Genomic DNA, 20,739 nt, shown 5'->3' with positions numbered 1-20,739 from the left:
TTAACCTTAAACCCAGAAACACAGATGAAAGAGAATGAGCATTTCTTGGCTAGAAGTCATTATCTTCTCCCTGAAAATCATGCCTCCAAAAGAAGAGATGAACAGCAGCCTGGTGGTTGGTGCATAAAGAACACTGGCTCTTAGGAGCCTGTGTTCCTACTCCTATCGTGAAGTGCTTCTTGAAAGATCTGGACAACAGCTTCAAGGTTCCCCTTCTTTTGGGCATGAAAAAAGACTTCACAGCTCAAGTGCCGCCTGTCTAGATCCTACCCATTTCTTTGCATACCTTTCAAGTGTAGAGGATTGACCTTTCATTTATCTTTCTTTTCCTTTACTTGGTTTGGGTCCCTCCCCCGTGTCCCCAGAAATGACTCAAATGTTCTCTCAGTCTAAGTGCAAAGCTATTTTTACCATCGTGTTTGGGAATCTCTGAGCACACATTGCTGGCTGCTGAAGTAAGGTCCAGGTGCCCAGGGTTCATGTTTCTTGCTGTCCACAATTTGAGGCAAGGCTCTTCGGAGTTTTGCCTTTTACTGGCAGGCTTGTACCTCCCGTTTCTTCTGTAGGGCCCCTTGTCTATGTTTCTGCAAACCAGTCTTGCATACTTTTCACTGTTTCTCTCTTTGTTTCTTTTTATCGCTGGTCCCCAGCTCTATCTTCTCAGCTAAGGGTTTATTTGAATCTAGTCACATAATGATCTAGCCTCAAACACTGGTGTTGGACCACAGAAATTTTATTACCAAACTCTCATCCGTTAGTCTCTTCTTTGAACATCCTCTTACTTTCACCATCACCCCCCAAAACACGGTTTTCCAAAAGTTTCTTTTCTTCCTGGAAATATCAACATCTTAACACTTCTGTCCCTAAGTGACTGCTCAAAGGCTCCTTACTGTCACACACCCTAAAAGGATGGCAATCTTCTTTAAAGTTCCTGAGTTACTCGTTTCTGTGAATTTAGCCACTGTTTTTGTCTCCAGTCAACTGAAATTTTAACAAGGGTATAAACACATGGAACACTATTATAGTATAGCTTCTACTTGTAATAGTTTCATTTTGATACCTTTAAAGCAAACAAATCCCTGAATTTGTCTCCAACAGGTTCTGTACTAGACTTTGCAGTCTATTTGGTATGATTAGCATGATTAGTTCAATTAAAGCCTAATGAATGAAGGAGGAAAATTGATAATCACTGAGTGAGCACTGTATATTATACACCAATGTGTGCATGTTTATTTGTATGTGTGATACTATTTCATGTCAAATGCTAACATCAAAATTATGAGGTATTGATCAGATACGCCACTTGATCTCTTAAAAAAATCGAACAATCAAACAATAACAACAAAAACCAAAACTAAGGCAATCAAACCCTAACAATGTCTTGCTCCCTTCCTGTCACAATATTCTCTATGTTCTTAAAGATGCATAGTTAAAATCTGCTGTTCAATAAGTTACCCAAAACATTTTTCTTCTGCTGCTAGCTGAGTTATCCACAGTCTTTTCTTTCTTCTCCTTTCCTTGGACAAGAATTAGACTTCTTTTCAAACTTTTGGGGGAAGATGAAAAAAGAAATGCATTTGAAAATAATAATAAAATACAAATGACAGGACAAACTATTGGGAAATATTCTATCATCCACCTAGTGTAAGATATTACGATGAATAAATTCGGGGTTCTTTCAGTGACAATGACAATGTTTATTCCTGTTGCTACTTATGTTCTCCAAGTTTTTTAAAGATGTATTTTAACTATTTAAAATGTGATGGTTTGAATTCACACCAACCTCTTTAGCTAGTTGATAACTTTTATGACTTCCTAGTGTTTTACGGAGAAATAACATAATTGCAATTATAAGCCTCTCACATTTTATAAACAAATTGAGTTCCAAGAGTACACTAGGTAGTTGTTTGGGGTCAGTGCATATTTTCCCACTGAGCTAATGTAAAAGGACAGCTATTTGCTCATGCTAGAATAGTCTTATTCTTCCTTCCCCATTCCTGTCTACAACTTCCAAAACAACAATCAAGAGGTAAATAAGTTAATAAAAAGTGAGTAAAGTAGGAGGTGGGAGCAGAAATCAGTTCATGCCATACTGATTCTATTTTACTGTACTATGGAAGTTCTGCACCATGGTGGGAATATGTATTCACAATTTAGGAGGGGATAATTCAATAGGAAAAGGCTGACTTGATGGGAAGAAAAGCCACCCTTAGCAGCCATTCACCAGTTCTCTGAACCTTCTTTATTTATAATTTAGAATCCTCATCTCCTACATTTCTATACTGACTGTAAAATAAAAGGATTATGTGAGAACCCCCATATTCTTTAGCAAGTTTGTGATGTGTGATATCTACTTCAGACATGTTAAAGTAAGCAGATTCTAGGAACAGCTTTGCATTAAAAAGCACTTCTACAGACCAACCTTTGAGATTCTTTAATAGTAATATTTTTGTCTTGTTTCTCTACTAATTTTAGTAATAAAAGCATTTTATATACCATGCTACATCTTTATTTTGAATTTATAGTAAGTGTGATATGATGTGTTTTGATATATACATGTTTTGTAGCATTTCAATCAAGTTAAACAATCTTAAACATTCATCATTTCTTCATGGTGAAAGCTTTTGACATGTCTTCTAAGAAGATATTCTAACACATGTGTATGTGTATGAATGTGTATGTAAGACAAAGTCATCCTCTAATATCTTATTTTATCGTTCTCTACTTTGGTTTGTTTATTTTGTAAGGGAAAGCCGCCCTTTCTAAACCTAGAGACCCCCAACCACGTTTTTTATGCTTCAAATGCCTGGCCAACAGGTCCTGGAAAACCTCTCGTCTCTAGTCTCTAGTGCAAGGCTTACTTACAATCATGTACCACCTAGCTCAGCATTTTACATGCGCTCTGAGAATCTGAAGTCAGCTCTTGTTCTCAGAAGGCAGCAGTTTACCCACTGAGCCCTCTCTCTAGACCCTTCTGTGTGACACACACACTTCACTATCCTTGTCTGCGGTGCCTGTGGTCTGTACGCCAGTCCCTCTTGGTCCAGTTTGCACTCAGTACCTACTGGTCAAGCTTTTCCTTTCTCCTACTTAATAGAGCTCCATTTTAAAAGTGATTTCACAATTTTAAAAGTTTCATTTTTATAACAAACATCGAATGTTCTTCCATTACATCCATTTTAAGGACAGACTACGAGAAACTGAGTTGTTAAGTTTGAGCAAACTCCTTTTAAGTTTTCCCACCCCAATTCCTGGGCCACTTTTGTCTTCTTTCTTCTACTTCTGTCCTTCTGTCAAAGTAATTAATTACTATAGATTTAAATTTAGTGAGAAGAGATAGAAGTATTAAAATTATGAAAAGAGTAATTAGGACACTACTTTAATTCTTTGAGCAATAATGTTATATGATTCCCCTGTTTGAAAGATAAGTTTTCAAGTTATCTTCTACATATAAGAGACAGCAGGACATGCGGCTAAAAACAAAAGCTCACTTCCACATGAAAAGCTAGATTGGACCTGATTTTCATCAGCCTTTAGTCTGCAGTCTTAATCTTGGTGGAAATTGAATGAAATAACGTAATTTAGGTGATGTGCTCTGTGTTGTCTTCCTAGTGTTTTCTCCCACCCCAGAGTCTAAAGATGGTTCTCTGGCTTCATAAGGAATCACACAGCTACACAACAGCAAATACATAAAAACCAGACAAGTTGCTCAAACTTAGCATTCAAAGGTCAGGTCTCAATGTAGGTTTTGAAGAGCTATCTTCCAGAATAAACAAAACGTCTTGAGTTAAGTTTTTAACTAATTCCAAAATTATATGACAGTGATTTTTGTATTGCTTCTTTTGCTTTAATTTAGTTTAGTTTTTGAAAATGAAAGCCATAGAGAATATAGCCTACAATCATCAGTGTTTGTGGTAGAATAAGATGTTACACTTCCCACCAGGTTTTGAGACACTAAATATAGAGTGTGGCTACTTGTTGGTAGTGCAGGTATTCCTTCAGAATTCTCAGGAAGGATAGAAAATGAAAGAAAGAGGAACAAGAGGTTAGGGGAGAAGAGAATAGCCAAACAGAGAGAGGAGAAACCCCCAGCTGTAGTTTATTGACCTTGTAATGCTTAGCCCCAATTAAAGTTTATGCTAAACATGAGAACTAATATTGACTGCCTAGCTACTTGCTGCATAAGTTGTATGCATGATAATATTTTATTGAACCCTTGCCTAAACCAGTTAAAGCAATCCCTGTCATCTTGCAGTAGTTCAAATAGCACTTTTCCATAGGCACAGAAATAAAACTCAACTCAGGAATGAAAGAGAGCTCTTTGAAATCTGGAGGCTTCCCACATTCCACCTTTGGGCTGGAAACCGTGTGTGTGTGTGTGTGTGTGTGTGTGTGTGTGTGTGTGTGTGTGTGTGTGTTGGACTATGGACACAGTGCAATAAAGAAAAAACATTTGTTTCATTATATGTACCATGGGTGCTTCCTTTTTCATCTGAATCCAGCAAACAACTTAGGAGCGTCAGTGGACAGTGGGAACACGAATAAAAATTGATGCAGAACAAAAGCACTTGGGATGAGGCCAAAAATACACTTGAAATGTCAAGCAAGTGTTTTGTTGCTTGTTTTTAACAGCTATTCTGAGTGCATTGTTACATGTATTTTCTCTTGCTTGTAGTTCAGTCCTAGCTTCATATGCCATTGCTCCAATTAGGAAATGGAGCAGAATTCAGACTTTAGTTACCACTTTCTAAAACAACAAGTAGCCCTGGAAGGTCACCATGGAAGCATCCCGAGTCATTTCAGACAGTAGCGTGGGACATGAGCACCCTTTAAGCCACTCCCCTCCCCAACACCCACCTCATCTTACAGATTTAGTAAAAGAGAGGAAAGAGATTGTTTACCTGCTTCTATTGAGGCTGAGGCCTGAAAGCCATGTGTAACCTTTGAAGCCCTTGTAATGGTTATAATCACAGGGATGGCATCTTTTTGACAGACAGAACAGAGAAAAGAGCCGAACCACTCTGGAAATATTAATGAGGCTATTTTGGAGCAATGGCTATTGCCTATGAGATCTCTCATCATGAGTCTATACTTAGAATTCAGATGAACCCTGGAGGGAGGGGAACCGGGCAGCGTTAATCCCCGGTTGTTTTGAAGTTGCCTGGTTAGCAGGTTCCTGTCTAAACTGTCCAAAATGGAAGCACTGAGTGTTTTCGGCGATGCGACTCTCTCTGTGTGTTTTGTTTTAACCTGTTTGTCATATGGACTGTCGCATCGCTCCGAGAGGTGACATTTCTCCCTTTTCTTTCAAACTGGATGTTCTTCTAGTGAGCGCTAGCTGTAATCAGTTTGGGAGACCGATGCTTCATGACAGCTAGAAGTTGGATTGAGTTTCAGGAGCTACTATATATAAAGCTGGGTCGACTTATGTCACCGCACTAATTAAATGCCATCTGGGTGGCTCCTCTGGGTTTTTGAGTCCATCACCCAGTTCAGATCAGTCAGAGGCCAAGGAGAACATGATGATGGACCTTTTTGAAACTGGCTCCTATTTCTTCTACTTAGATGGAGAAAATGTGACCTTGCAGCCATTAGAAGTGGCCGAGGGCTCTCCTTTGTATCCAGGGAGTGATGGTACCCTGTCCCCCTGCCAGGACCAACTGCCCCAGGAAGCCGGGAGCGACAGCAGTGGAGAGGAACACGTTCTGGCGCCCCCGGGCCTGCAACCTTCCCACTGCCCGGGACAGTGTCTGATCTGGGCTTGCAAGACTTGCAAGAGAAAATCTGCTCCCACAGATCGGCGGAAAGCTGCCACCCTGCGCGAAAGGAGGAGGCTAAAGAAAATCAACGAGGCCTTTGAGGCCCTGAAGCGTCGGACTGTGGCCAACCCCAACCAGAGGCTGCCCAAGGTAGAGATTCTGCGGAGCGCCATCATCTACATTGAGCGTCTGCAAGACTTGCTGCACCGGCTGGATCAGCAAGAGAAGATGCAGGAGCTGGGGGTGGACCCCTACAGCTACAGACCCAAGCAAGAAATTGTAAGCCCAGATGTTACCAGAGCAGGGAAGTGTAAAGACCGATTAAATGCCTTCGTGAGGCCTTAACCTCCACCTGCTTTGTGCCCACCCCTCCCCGCCCGGTTCCCTCTCTAATGAACCCCCAGTGACCCAAGAAGACCGAGCCCCTGCCCTAAGCAGGAAATGCGGTCCGGCCCAAGGAAGCAGGGGAGACACCCCCAAGCCGCCTCCTCCCCCGGAGTTTGTTTCTTTCCTAATCTGTTGCTTCGGTTTTCTTTCCAGCTTGAGGGTGCGGATTTCCTGCGCACCTGCAGCCCCCAGTGGCCAAGTGTTTCGGATCATTCCAGGGGGCTCGTGATAGCTACTAAGGAAGGTAATGTAAAGTAAAGGGCACTGGGCTGCACTGGAAGCATCCGGCTCAGCATAGGCCGAGCAGAAGCAGAGAGCGCTCAGCGCTCATCACGGGCTCAGAGATACACTGTCAGTGTCCAGAGCCTATTTTTTGTTTTGTTTTGTTTTGTTGTTTTGTTTTGTTTTGTTTTCTGCTCCCACGGACGCAGTCTTCCTGAGCCGCCTTTGTGGCCTTTTGTGGGACACAGCTGCACAGCTGCGGGTTGCTATAACGCTCTGTTTTTTTTTTTTTTTTTCTCACCCCTTGTACTTAGGAGGAGCAAGCGTGGATGCCTCAGCCACCAGCAGTCTCCAGTGCCTTTCTTCCATAGTGGACAGCATTTCCTCAGAGGAACGCAAACTCCCTAGTGTGGAGGAGGTGGTGGAGAAGTAACTCTGCCAGCATTTGGGACATTCTTCACTCAACAGAAAGACCTCTTATGGACTAATCATTTAGGTTAGGGCTCACGGACCCCAGAGTTTATGAAAGCGTATGAGACACACAAAGAACCCCTTAGCCACATCAACTGAAAGTCCTTTGCTCCTGGGCTTTTAATATGATTATTATAGATTCTTATTATTATTTGGAACCACTAGTGGCTTAGCTCTAGAACCCTAATTTTGTTTTTAATTTGGTTGGTTTTTTATAGCATCTTAACTTTTATTATGGTCACGTGATCCTTTGGTGTCGGTTGCAAATGAAGTTCATTCCTGTCTAAATCCAAGTGGGAACGTTCAATCCGAATGGTGTTTAATGAACTTTTATAAATAGTCTTAGTACTTTCGTTTTTATGCAAATCTAAAGACTATATTTTAAATGTGGAATTAAGCATTGTATATAAACTGTGTGAAGATTCTGGTATCGTAATATTAAAATATTAATACGTTTCTACATGTACAAAGAGGTGGCCTTAGTTTGATTTAACTAGAAAAAGAAAAATATGAGGGAATGCATACAAAACTAAAGAACAGCCATATTTGAACTTAGATAATACATGTGCCCAATTATTTGAGACTTTTCTCTCAGCCTAACTTAAAAGGAGGAAAATAAATGTTAGGGTGGTAGACTCAATTAAACTGAGCTCATTAATATTCCATGTAGATCCTGTACTTGTTTTTAATAGAAAGAACTATCCAGAAAGCATCCCTATTCTCCTATCTTTCTTTTCTTGTCTTTCACTTTTTCTTTTCTTATTATTCTATAGTTGGTAATAAGGGTGGGATTTGCTTACTCTGAAATTTAATTTTAAATGTCCTAAAATTTCTTCATTCATTTTTCTAGAAGAAGTTGAATGAATTCAACCCAAATTATTATATATTTTTTCTATTTTTTGGTGTTTTATGCTGTTTCCAAGTATAGATCTGAGGTACCCAAGGCCTATGTCTTGATAGCTGGTTTTCTTGAACTAGACTAGCCCCCAACAGACTGGAATATCTTCAAGTGCTCTTTGGCCTGAGTTTATTTTCCAAACAGAAAGATAAAAGAAAAGAACAATCTGTCTCTTGAAGAGGGGTGGGTGTCTTTGAAGGGGGTGGGGTTGCTTCAAGAGATGGAAGGGTTAAATGCTTGGGAGCTAACGATAACAACACACATGAAACCTCTTAGCTGGACCAAACAGCAAAGCCCCAGAGACCCGGAAGCCCCAGGAGCTCTACAACATGAAGATTTTACAACGTGTGCCGCGTCTGTTTATGTTGTAACCTCAGAGGAAGAGAAAAACGACCACCAAGAAACACAGCGGGACGTAAAGAGAAAGCATGCAGTCTCTACTAAACCGTGTCTTCTGTCTAACGCTCGAATTTTCAGTTTGTGACATTTGCATAAACATTGAGGTTCAGTCTCTCTAACCCAGAAACGTTTTGAGCATGTTTGTCAACAACAACAACAACAAAAAGTTTGGATTTTGAATCATTTTAGATTTTGGTTACTGCAGTTGGGTATACTTTTGTTCGACTAATTAATTTTCTGAGTATATGAAAACGTCTGGGTTCTTCTAAAATTCTTCAACATTCAGAAAGTTCGGTTGAGGTGACTGCCATTGGCACGTAATTCCTTTGGAAGCTTTGAGAGAGAGCAGGTGGCTGTGCTCCATACTTCTGGGTCTCTGTGAGGACGCTGTAAACCAAATCCAGGCTGCTCCTGTACAACCCGAGCCAACCCTTCTCCCATCTAGTGCCCATACCTTGTGTATGAAACAAAGGGAGGGAGGGTTCTCCCTGCCCTTGTGGGCTTGTGAAAATTCACCAAGACAGCACATGCTAAGTGTTGAGTCAAGAAGGCACAGACTGACACCCATACCAATGCTTTTTATTTTGTATTAGTAAATCTCAAATTGGCCAACAAGAGGTATATCACCCAACACCGCAGTTTCTTACTTTTGCTGGCTTTGGCTAGGGAGAATAATCATCCCGAGCAAAGAGGATGAGCTGTCCTTAGTTTTGTATTAATGTAATCCGACCATAACCAGAGAGAACGGCATTTGTTACTGCTACTTCAGAGGCTTCTTGGAGTGGAAACTTCTCATCTGGTGAGTATAAAGTCAGGACTCAAAAGCAGGGAAATATTAATAGCTGCAAGATTATGCCCTGGACTACTTTGTGTCCAGAAAGAGAAGCCTTGGAAAAGGGGCAAAGACATCTATAGTCTGTAGAATTATTTGGATCTCTTAGACAATTGTTTCTGAGTAGCTAGCTAGCAAACTCCAAATTATAGCATAACTTTCAAAAATAAATGCCAAAGCATTTACTAGTCATGGGTAGTATTTATTACCCAACCAAAATATGGGTAACTATATCTGGGTGGTCTCTGTCTTTACTAAGCATACATATGATATATCTATGAATTTTTTGAAAACCCAAGGATTTGCCCCCAAATGTGCTTCTATGCCAATATTTTCAAAAACTGAATTATTTGTGTAATTGGCATATCATAATTGATCAGGGAAACATATTTATCTTAGAATTACATTATTTACAATAAGATTTCTATCATGAACTATTCTGTAGCAGAATGTGTCTATCAGCTCATGGTCTTTTCTCGCTGATGGATGTTGTTGAGTCTTGGCAGACCAAATCCTGCCTCTCTCAGCTGGGTAACCTGAGAAACGTTTAGAGTGAGGTTGCCTATGGGAGCCTCTTCTTTAAATAGAGAAAATATTTTCCAAAGAGTTCATGTGACCTCCAGAGCTATAGATGATATGTTAGGGTTTCCAATGAAATCCTAGGTCTATTTGTGATTAAACTGTTTTTGTTTGATATTAATGATGATAATCTTTAACCGAGGCCAAAGCCAAAATAAACAGGGCTATAGGAGCAGAAAATTAAGACAGAATAGCTCAGTAAAGATAAGGACTCGGGGATTGAACTTAAATCTCTTTTAAGAGGTTCATACACTGCAATATATCAGATCATCAGTGGCTTTCTTTTATGCTATTACCGAAATAATTCATAGATATCAAATGTCAATAAGCTCTCTCTAGCTAGCTTTCATCATCATACCAGGATCATGGACTTCAAAGTCTGGACACTGGGTAAATTTGCTGATGTCAAATGATGTCAATTTTGTGCCAAACTCTTTCATGAGTTTTTTTGAGGGGAGGACGGAAATTTGGGGCTCTTAGCAGCTATTAAGAGGGGCAGGGAAAATCAGGATGCTTCTGGAAGCCACTTTCAAAATTATAAAGACATTGTTCTACCATTCACATTCTCCCTTTGGAAACATCTTCTTTCTTCATTCAGAGACCCTTCCTTTCATATATAGGCATAAAAAGTGCTTTTATAGATGATTTTAAATATCATGTATCTCATTGTCTGATCATTAGCAAGCAAGCAATAATAGCATGATATTTCCTTGCCCGAAATTCTCCATTCAGTTCCAAAAACAAATCAAGCCATTCCAAGATGATCCTTGGTACTAGAGAATTCTTTCTGCAAAAACAAGGTGTTTTGCAAGCCTGGTTACAAGTCATGCTGTGGAATGAAATGTCCCTGCCATGTGCCAGGGGGCATGTGCCAGGGGACAGGTTACCCTCTCTCCTTTCCTCTCAAGGCTGCTAAATGCCCTGATATAGTCCTTTGATCTCTCCTGGGAGTCTTCGAATTCAAGCAGAGGCCAATGTCTTCCTCAGATGTGTTGTCCACAAATTCTTCTTACAACTCTAGCAGGTACTAGTGTGTTGACATAGGTGTGCCCAGCTCCCAGAGCCGGGTACAACTTAAAACTGTTTAGCAGGTTGGGAAGACATGCACAAGAAGCAAAAGCAGAATTCTGCAGGTAGCGGCAGAAGCATGGGGAAAGACTCGTGTGTGTGTGTGTGTGTGTGTGTGTGTGTGTGTGTACACATGTATTATGTATATATGTGTGTCTTTGTGTCTCCACGTGTTCTTACATGAACCAAATATACATTTCCTACACTTTCCTCTTTAATTTGTCTGATTTTGTTTTCATTCAAATCACACACTCCCCCCCTCCCCATGGTCTGTCGTGTAAAAGAACAGCCCAGCCTTCTGAGTGGGGAGGGAGCCTTTCTCCTCTCTCGGGCGTGGGTTTTCTTCTTTTTGTGCAGACTGCCTCAGGGTTTTTGATCTCCCTCTGTTTTAGCTGCGGCTATGGCTTGAAAGTTTTTGCCTCATTTTTTTTATTCTTGTGTTCTGAGATCCGGTTTTCATCACTTGATTCCCATGGGCCTTCAACCCGGACCCTGTCTCCCCTCGGCAGGACTCATTAAGCAGCCGGCCGCTTGTGTTTTCCCCGGCTTCTTTAGTTCCACTCTGCCTGCTGCACTCTGGTAAATTTGTTTGGAGATCACCTTACCAGAGACAGCCTCTAACCTCTGAGAACTTCTGCTACTGACAGAAGCCCCTGAGTGACAGCCTCCTCCCAGCCCGGGAACCCAAGGAAAGACTCCAGTGTGTCCGACTTTGTACTTGTATGAGCTGAGGAAGGCCCTGAAAACTCAGGGAGAATGACTGTATGAAGCAAAAAAAGATTACCTCCGGGTGCTTGGTGCCATTTCTGAGGACAAAGAGACTCCTTCGAATGCCTTGTGGACAAGGTGAAATTACCCAGCCCTGGAGTTAAAGCTTACCTTTTGAAAATAAATAAATAAAATAAAACGACAGAATCCTTTCTGATATCGAGTGAATATGTAAAAGTGGTGAGGAGTAGTAAACCAGCCATTCCTGGCAGAGTCAAGGCGGTAGCTGTTAGGTATGTCCATGGAACACTGAGAGGGGTCCCTGGAAGGAGCTAGAAGACACGAAGGGAAGACTTCCTGGCTTCCACTTCAACTCTAAGGATCGAGTTGGCATCCCAATCACCACGTTGTTTTAGCTACTTTAAATACAAGAAAAAGGGAGGGAAGTAGGAAGGAAGAAAAGAAGACAAGGAGGAGAAGAAGGGAGGAGAGGAGATGGAAGGAGAGGAAGAGGGGGAGGAGGAGGAAACCATGGTTCTGGGTTGTGCGGTTGATGGCCAGAGCCTCTCTTCCACTCTTGCTGTGGATTTGGGGATGAGAATATCTACCTCCCCAATATGATGTACTCCTGGGTACAGTTATATGCATCTACATAAATGAAGCGGGAGCCTTGCTTGTTCTCAGGGGTGTGGCTTTTTAATCTGGTGTTTTCCTAAGCCGGCATTCATTTCAAAGGCATACATTCGTAACTAGGCCCCGTTAAGGTACAGTTGGATCTCATTGGCGAGATGATTATGTAGACCCTGGGTGTGAGACAGGCCCTGGTTTTCATCAGAAATCTGTCTTCAAGGTGACAGTCCAGGTCAGAGGGAACAGAGACAGACACATCCAGCAAGTACAGTGAATGACACTGGAACTCTGGCTTTCAGGTCCTTCCTTGCAGTGCCTGCCTGCACAGACAGCTACAATTTTTTCAGGCCCCTGGTTGCTTTATAAAATTGACTTTGATTCGTCATGATCATCACCATCATCACCATCATTGTCACCATCATCATCATCATCACCATCATCACCATCATCATTATCATCATCATCACCACCACCACCATGGCCATCATTTTCAGAATAGAAAGTGCCCCTCCAAGAGAGAGAGGGAAAGCAAGAGAGAGAGAGAGACAGAGAGAGAGAGAGACAGAGAGAGAGAGAGAGAGAGAGTCGCTTTGGAGCCACAGCACTTACTCAATTAGATGACTCTATGAACTGCGAACTGTCCATTTTTACAGTGGGGCTACAAATCGAGGTCCAAAGCCCCAGAGAACTTGTATCCACCTTAAGTAATGATGTTTCCTGAACATGCACAGCTTCCTTCAAGAGATCTGAAAATGATTTAACAGTGGAGGAGAGACTGTAAAAAACTGAGGAATAGGCTCTATTTTTATTTTTAAGAATGTTGACTTCCCCCTTTTGTCTTGGGCCCACCAAAGTTTCAAAAAGACCTGTCTGCAAATTGCATTTCTGGAAGGCTTTTGTCACCAGCGTGTGTGAAGTCACTCTGTTAGAGGAGCTGGAAATTTTACACTAGCCCAGGATCTCTGTGGCGGCAGCTGGGACGCATCTGTAACGGTGTTAGCTGGCCTGAAAGCAGAAAATTAGCGAGCCTGAAGCCTGGCTGGCTGTTTAGTCTGTAGAACTGATAGGGCGGAGCAGAAAACTCGGGAGAAGGGAAACTCCACTCCACACTGGGAAGGGGGTTTACTGTGAGAAATTGGACTTCTGCCTTCGCCCAGCCACAGGCGTGGGAATCTCACGGTGCAGGTACTAGCTTAGGCCGGCCAGAGGGAGAGCAAAAGGCAAATGTGTAAGGAAGAAAGCTGGGAGGGACGGGATGCTGAAGGGTCACCTGGTCCACCTGATGACATTTCCTTTATAGAGCTGCAGAAAAAAAAATATGACCTCATTCAGGCCTGAAAAGGAAGCCCCAGCGAATGTCGCACCCATGAAAGAACCAGCTCATCAGAACTCCTTGAGTCTTTAGCAAACAAATTTTGAAACAGGACACTCGAGGTTCACCCCATGAATGAAAATATCACTTCAATGTAGCAACTACTACCAGGTAATAAAGAAACGGTAAAGAAAATGGGAACAACCCCCAACACCCCCAGGAAGGCAGCAACTCCTCCAGACTCTGGGTTCCCTTTTGGTGCCAGATGGAAATACGGAGTTTAATGCCTTATTGTGATGTTGCCGCTGATTGTGTTAAAGGGTGATCGATTTCAAGAAGCCCCCTCCCCACCTTAAAGGATCCCAAGATTTGGAATAGCCAGAAGACCACTGAGCAGGTTGGACTGCCGTAAAACCCTGCCTGCCAAAGGGGCCAGTAAAGAGCAAATTGTCTCTAGAAGGAAGGCAGAAGTTTGCCCAGACCACCCCTGTGGGGGTTGTGGTGGGATATGCTAATAATGCCCAGCTACGGGGACCAGCCTCCCTTCCCATCCCCCAAGAATATATAAAGAGCCCCAACCTCAGCCAATGACCGACCCTGACCAACAGGCATCTGTCCTTGTTAATTACAGAGAAACAATCCCAGCCCCCGAGCTCCGCCTGGGATTTGCTGGCCTGCAGCAGCCGGGGAGTCCCGTTTCTCCCTCTCGGCTGAACTCAGGTGTCCCACCTGCCTCTCTGAAGAATGGACATGATGGACGGCTGCCAGTTCTCCCCTTCTGAGTACTTCTACGAAAGCTCTTGTATCCCCTCCCCGGAGGGTGAGTTTGGGGACCAGTTTGAGCCAAGAGTGGCTGCCTTCGGAGCGCACAAAGCTGAGCTGCAGGGCTCAGATGATGATGAGCACGTGCGAGTACCTACAGGCCACCACCAGGCCGGTCACTGCCTCATGTGGGCCTGCAAAGCCTGCAAGAGGAAGTCCACCACAATGGATCGACGCAAGGCCGCCACCATGCGCGAGCGCAGACGCCTGAAGAAGGTCAACCAGGCCTTCGAAACGCTCAAGAGGTGCACCACGACCAACCCCAACCAGAGGCTCCCCAAAGTGGAGATCCTCAGGAACGCCATCCGCTACATCGAGAGCCTCCAGGAGCTGCTGAGGGAGCAGGTGGAGAGCTATTACAGCCTGCCCGGACAGAGTTGCTCGGAGCCCACCAGCCCCACCTCCAACTGCTCAGATGGCATGGTAAGCCACAACTCCAAGACCCACTCTCTCTTACCCAGGTCTGTGTGAAAATCCTCGTATCTCACCTAAGCCAGGTACAGTGGGACCGTTGCTTTAAGAGACGCATTCACAGAAAGATGCAAAGAGAAAAAAAAAAACTTGTATAAGATTTTACTGTGATTTTTCTAGCTAGTTCTGTATGTATGTACATGCTAGTAAAAGGTTGTCATGTACCCCAGGTTAATTTAAATGATTAATTAGGCATTATCACTTTTATTTCCAAAATGTATCACCGTGGACCCTGATATACAGCTACCCCAAGTTTATACCTCTGAGGAATTAGAATCCCTAGCATGGTCCTGATTCCTGCTCTAAGGCCAAGATTTGGACGTTGGTTCATGTTTTTCCGAGGGTATCTGCTCCAGTGCCGCCAAGTTTTAACGTGTTTTTGCCCTGGGAAAGTGTTCTCTCCCAGGCAGCGTTAGTACGGCTTTCTTCGACTGCAATCCATTTTGCATGGTTATAACCCAGTGCACTTTGCTGCCGGATCCCATGGTCTTCCCTCTGTTTTCCTCTTCTTCCAGCACGGAGACTGACCTTGGTGCCCCGGCAATTTAGAGACAGCAGCCCCTTCCTAAATCAGTGCTGCTGCGGAGCAAGTGAACTCACTGCAGTCAGTTTACTGAGCTAGGGGCCGGTACAATTTCACCCTTGGTCTGTATGTCTTCTGCCAGAGGCTTGAAAATACATTCTTGTGTGTTTTGTGTTACAGCCTGAATGTAATAGTCCTGTCTGGTCCCGAAAGAACAGCAGCTTCGACAGTGTCTACTGTCCTGATGTATCAAACGGTAAGAACTGATAACTTCAGACACATTTAAGGAACATTCAGTCTTGCAACTCAGTCTGCCCTTGCAAATAAACAGGGAAAAGGAATGAAAGTGATGGCTCACATGAGGAGGCTTTGACAGAGTAAACACACATTTTCCAAATTACACTAACAGACAGACAGACACACCGCACGCATGCTTGCACGCACACACGAACACACTCCCTCCTGCTTGAAATATTGCCAGGGGTCTTCTGCCCTCCACACCCCACCCTCAGGAATTGCTAGATATTTGCAGCAAATTTTTACATCGGGCCCTCTGTGATCACCTGACCTACATTGTCAAAGGTGCTGACCTGCAGTTTAAAGGGGCAGCGTAAGCAAACCTGTCTGTGTGGGGATATTTTTTTTTTTTTTGTCTTAACCACTTTTCTCCTTGTACTGTTAGCCTGTGCAGCAGATAAAAGCTCCCTGTCCAGTTTGGATTGTTTGTCCAGCATAGTGGATCGGATCACATCTGCAGAGAGAAGCGAGTTGTCTCTTCAGGATACAGCTTCTCTCTCTCCAGTTGCTAGCACCAATTCACAGCCGGCAACCCCAGGAGCCTCCAGTTCCAGACTTATCTATCATGTATTATGAACTATCATCAAGGAGGAAGGATGCCCCACATGTCCGAAGGGAAGACAAGTTGTGGATAATATGTGCTGTTCAGTTGTAAATATTATCTTGCCACTTTATAAGAAAATGTATTTAACTGAAAGTCACATTTGCAATGATGGCCTCTCCTCTTCCTGATCTTTCTCTTTGTCTTCATTTATAGCTTCCTTTTGTTTCGATTCATAATTCCCAAACTATTTTTCTGATGGGGGTAATAACGGACAGTTGCTTATAGTAATTCTTAACTTATACATATATAATGTAAATATTGCTCATCAAAATAACTTTGGAATTTAGATCTCTATTTTTGTCTTCAAAAACATTTTAATAGCTTAGAATCCATTACAGGGAATTAAAAATATATTTAACTTTTGCTTTTCTCTTTAATCTTTTGTTCATATTGTATCTAATGAAAATATAACAATGCTGCCTGATGGTATATATTTCCATCTTTTCTTGTAAGAAATACTTCTTTTCTATGTAAGCAATAAATAACACATTGCGGATAATTTCAAAATATAAAAATTTAGTGAATTTCACTATAAATAAAATTGTTTACTGAAATAAATACTTTGTTTCTTGACTTTTAAAAATAATTTCCATAGTGGAATTAGAAAATCAAGAACATGACGCCTTTAAGTTCAGCTTAAAGATGATCGCACAGTTGGCCTTGAAGATAAATATAAATATAATTTATGAATTTCTTTTAGATCTTGTTATGCTGCCTATGAAAATGAATTATTTCCATTTTAAACAAATTTAAAATATTTCAAGTTAAAAATGATAATATTTCCAGAGTACACACTAAATCTCTCCTGCTATTCCATACAATGTCCAGCTGTATACGGAAAAGGATAGTAAACCTTTTCAGGCTGATATCAGTTATTTAAGTAAAAAGATTGAACAATAGTGTGTCTTTTTACTATCTACAATACTTTGCCAATCATGAGCTAGGTTTTATTAACTTTTCCTATAACTTGATAAACATACTATTATTATCAATAAAACATTTAGGGGAAGTAGATATTTTTTCTTATTATTAGAAAGCCAGCATAAGAAATCTTCACAACTAGATAGCAAAATGAGATATATGGTTTTGTCTCTCATTTTTATAGTATTTTAGGAGTTTCCAACCACACTATGAATGTTTGCGCATATGTGTCTGTGAAATGGCCGGGTATCTTTGAGTGCTCCCTTAATGCTCTTCTGGAAGATATTGAGATGAAAAGTGGATGATCAAGCAGAAAATTAAAATGAGAAAGTCATTGGGACAATTTTTTAAAAGTGTTCCACTGAGAGGGATAAAAAGAACCCACCCCTGAAGTACAGAACATAGCTGTTGATAGAGGCCAAATATAAGTCCTTCATCCTCCAACTTGTTTTATTTTACTTTTTGAGACAAGTTTTTGCTGTGTAGTTATTGCTGGTCTCAAACTCACAGGCTCTCTGTGAGACTGCTGGAATTTTTCTGCCTGTGCCTCTGGGGAGATACACTGTGCACGACCCAACACAATCTCTAACTTGACTATTAGTGAGAAATTGCTTAAAGTTTAAGACTGCATTAGAGCTCAATAAAAAAAATCAATAAAAATGATTGCATTTCTAACCAATGCATGTAGTCTCTACGGCAGGCTGGCAGTATTCCTGCTCTCAGAAGGCTTTGCCAGATCTCTGTTTGGTTTTATTGTGTGTGTGTCCAGTCATGAGGCTCAAAGGAATATACAGGGAGGAGAAGGTTTGGGACAGAAACCAATTGTTACTAATGCCACTATCTTAGCATGATGATACCATAGTATGGATGGCTACTTCTACCAGAAAAACCTTTGTTTCCCCTGACCTGGGTTCCACGTGGTTTAACAGAAATTTGGCTTATTAACTTGTACTAGGCACATTTTTTTTAACTTGGTGTTTCTGCATAGAATGTGGAGACCCATTGTTCTTAGCAAAATAAGGAAGGACAGACTTACTCAAATGCTGGTTTTCTTTAAGGTCAGGTTTTAAATGTAACCATAATTGGTTGCTGAGAAAGAAATAGTCTCTCCAGAGAAAAGTAGACCAATTAGTTATCAAAACACTAATGGTCATTCTGATAAGCATATACATACAAGTAATATGGGCTAAGAAGATTGTATTTATGTATTTAGGAATATATACACTTTTTTTCTTTATAAAGAGGCCATGTATTTGGAAAAGAGCAAGAAGGGAGTATATAGAAGGATTGGAATGAGGAAAGGGAAGGGAAAATGATATTATTTTATTATAATCTCAAAAAGTATTAGGATTAATATTATTTAAATATTTAATAATTAAAATATGAAAAATTTTGAAAGACAAGGAAGGTAATTTTTGTAACTCCCTACAAAATTTAAATAAAATGCTGTAGAAAATGTTAATGAAGCTTCTCATTCAAATGTAATAACACTGACTCTGCCTACAAAGCTATTTCTGTAACTGTACAAATGCATTTAATATGTTAATGGGTAATAGAAAGTATTATTTTAAAGCATATAATTTATTTAATTAATATAGCTATTACCTTATAAAGCATTCAAAGTATTTAAAATTCTCCCTGTGATCTAGATTCAAAAGGTAAGTAGAGACCAAACTCTCAATGTGAAGTAGTTCAGGGACTCCTGTTTCTAACATTATCACATGGAAGCCTGGAGTCTGCTTATTCAGTAGCCCACCATAACACGCTATCTACACTATTTGGGAATTGGTCTCCTAATGATTCAGGCCCAGAGAAGTTTCCTTTACTCTGAGGAAGCAACAGGGTGGGTGAAGAAGTAGCATAATTGATACATGTGGAGCACAGGACATTGTCATCTGTAGATCTTAGGAAGTGGACGGCTAGTTGGGCTGCCTCTGAGTTTGCATTAGACCACGTCACCTCAGCTAAGGGACTAACACACATTTCTGGTGGTAACAAACAGTATTATTCCTTAAACCAAAAACCTACCAGTGTCCAAGGAAGGATCCTAGAGAGCTTCCCTTTTCCTCTTGTCCAGGATGTAAGGTCATGGAGCTACATATGAAAATTGAATCTATGACAACGTGGAGTTTGACAGGCACTGTATGGAAGCGACTTGCTATACTCAAGCTTGTGATCATCTTCAATTTCCATTCATTTGAGGAATGCATGAGGGTGATATGGGTGGCTATTTAATACCCATGCATTTAAGACCCACGCATTCCTCTTTAGGACAGCTTTCTTACTGTTATTTAATCTGAGAGTGGTATTTCCTTCAAGTCTCCCGTTGGTGTTGTTAGATTAAAAAAGTAATTTAATTCTCTGTTTATTTATGGGAATAATATTTATGTGCAGCTATCTGTTATTCCAGAAAAGTTCTGCTTGAGTAACAAAATAATTCTGAAAATATTAGCACTGAACGTCCCCCACATTGCCCATAAAGTATAGAATATCATATTTTTTTACTTAAAGAATTGTAGTTATAGGCATTTTAGCTGGCTAGTGATTTACTTTGTAAAATGATTATAAAAATTGACCACTAAAATTATTATAGCTATAAAATCTTATAAAAGTTATCATTTGAAAACCATAAATTAAGATAAATCTTAACTATATACCAATTGATACACATCAATATAGATTAAGTATGAAATAATGAAGAAATGACTAATAATAAATTTTTATCATTGTACAAATAAGAATTTGAAACATAAAGAGTTATAAATTACTGAGAATACATACAAGTTCTAGAAGGATTCCTTCACATCACATGTTCCAAGAGACTCAGGCAGACATTTTAAGGCTTCTTATGATATAACAACAAAAATCAATATTTCTGCTGTATTTTCTGAACTAGTTACTTTTCTTATTTCTGTAGCAGAAACAACAAAAAAAACCTGGGCTCAAAGAAACATAAGGAAGAAAGTGTTTATTTTGATTTATACTCCTATGTGGCTTGGTACTCAGGTGGCAAGAGAAAGCAGTAGCTGGACACCTTGCATCTCATGAAACTGACAATGAGCAGGGATTGAGATGGGATTACAGACCACAAGGCCTGCCTCCAGAAGCACACTTCCTCCAAGGAAGACCCACCTCTTTAAGATTGCATAGTCTTCCCAAACAGTGTCACTACCCTCTGAAGATCTAGTGTTTAAACAAGCTGGGGTCCATTGGACATTCAAACCACAGTTCTTTGAGTGAAGCAAATTATAAAATCCAGGCAAGGAATAGAGAGCAGAAACTTAGTTTCCTTCTTCCAGTGGCGACTGGAAATCTCCATTCCTTACCTTATACCCAGTTCATTCCATGACTTCTGCTTTTATACGTGATAGTCTTAAACTTTATTGACTGCTTATGTCCTGGTCAGTGTCACACTGCTGTGGCAGATAATTTCTCTATGTAAATGTCTCCAGTGATTTTCTAAACGTCCCATGATAGTCTCCAAGACATCTCCAACTCAACATACTTCAAACCAGGCTCATTATTGAATCTGACCTGTCTCACTGCAGGGCTTCTAGAGCTGGGTCAAATGCAGTACTCATGAAGTGCACCAAAACCCCTCTCTGTTTGTGGATTTGGCTCCTATTCACACAATGAGTGACGACATAAGTTATTGTTGTTGCACAGTTTTATACAATTCCATTGTCTGGCTACTCTTATCAATAGTCTCAAAATATAAGATAATCATGTCATCTTCTCTTTTAGCTTTATGAGCATAGGGTAATGACAAAGCAACTCGACAACAAAGGTTTGGAAATGTTTATTTCAGTCTCTTGTCTATCTCCGTTGAGTTCCCT

The 20,739-nt window shown here is 41.0% G+C and overlaps 2 protein-coding genes across 2 annotated transcripts; both read left to right on the top strand.

Annotated features, from left to right (window-relative positions):
• The first annotated feature begins 5,519 nt into the window (after positions 1 to 5,519).
• Myf6 (myogenic factor 6) lies at positions 5,520 to 6,801 on the top strand. The gene is made up of 3 exons (XM_050135611.1): positions 5,520 to 6,038; positions 6,300 to 6,390; positions 6,683 to 6,801. Exons 1-3 carry the CDS (start codon positions 5,520 to 5,522, stop codon positions 6,799 to 6,801), a joined length of 729 nt encoding a protein of 242 aa, XP_049991568.1.
• A 7,208-nt stretch (positions 6,802 to 14,009) lies between these two features.
• Myf5 (myogenic factor 5) lies at positions 14,010 to 15,954 on the top strand. Its single transcript, XM_050135613.1, has 3 exons — positions 14,010 to 14,510; positions 15,262 to 15,337; positions 15,764 to 15,954. Exons 1-3 carry the CDS (start codon positions 14,010 to 14,012, stop codon positions 15,952 to 15,954), a joined length of 768 nt encoding a protein of 255 aa, XP_049991570.1.
• Positions 15,955 to 20,739: the final 4,785 nt, after the last annotated feature.

This window comes from Alexandromys fortis, unplaced genomic scaffold (assembly GCF_014885135.2).
Source record: "Alexandromys fortis isolate MF-2015 unplaced genomic scaffold, M_Fortis_MF-2015_v1.1 scaffold_24, whole genome shotgun sequence".
Classification (NCBI taxonomy): domain Eukaryota; kingdom Metazoa; phylum Chordata; class Mammalia; order Rodentia; family Cricetidae; genus Alexandromys; species Alexandromys fortis.
Note: the sequence above shows the minus strand (reverse complement) of the source record. Positions and strands in the feature narration are given on the sequence as shown.

Bases quoted from the DNA above. Each gene is read 5' to 3' on its own strand.
- Myf6 (XM_050135611.1), top strand. From the start codon at position 5,520: ATGATGATGGACCTTTTTGAAACTGGCTCCTATTTCTTCTACTTAGAT. The intron at 6,039-6,299 runs GTAAGCCCAGAT...TTTTCTTTCCAG, and splicing joins ACAGACCCAAGCAAGAAATT to CTTGAGGGTGCGGATTTCCT. The intron at 6,391-6,682 runs GTAATGTAAAGT...CCTTGTACTTAG, and splicing joins CGTGATAGCTACTAAGGAAG to GAGGAGCAAGCGTGGATGCC.
- Myf5 (XM_050135613.1), top strand. From the start codon at position 14,010: ATGGACATGATGGACGGCTGCCAGTTCTCCCCTTCTGAGTACTTCTAC. The intron at 14,511-15,261 runs GTAAGCCACAAC...TTTGTGTTACAG, and splicing joins CCAACTGCTCAGATGGCATG to CCTGAATGTAATAGTCCTGT. The intron at 15,338-15,763 runs GTAAGAACTGAT...TTGTACTGTTAG, and splicing joins CTGTCCTGATGTATCAAACG to CCTGTGCAGCAGATAAAAGC.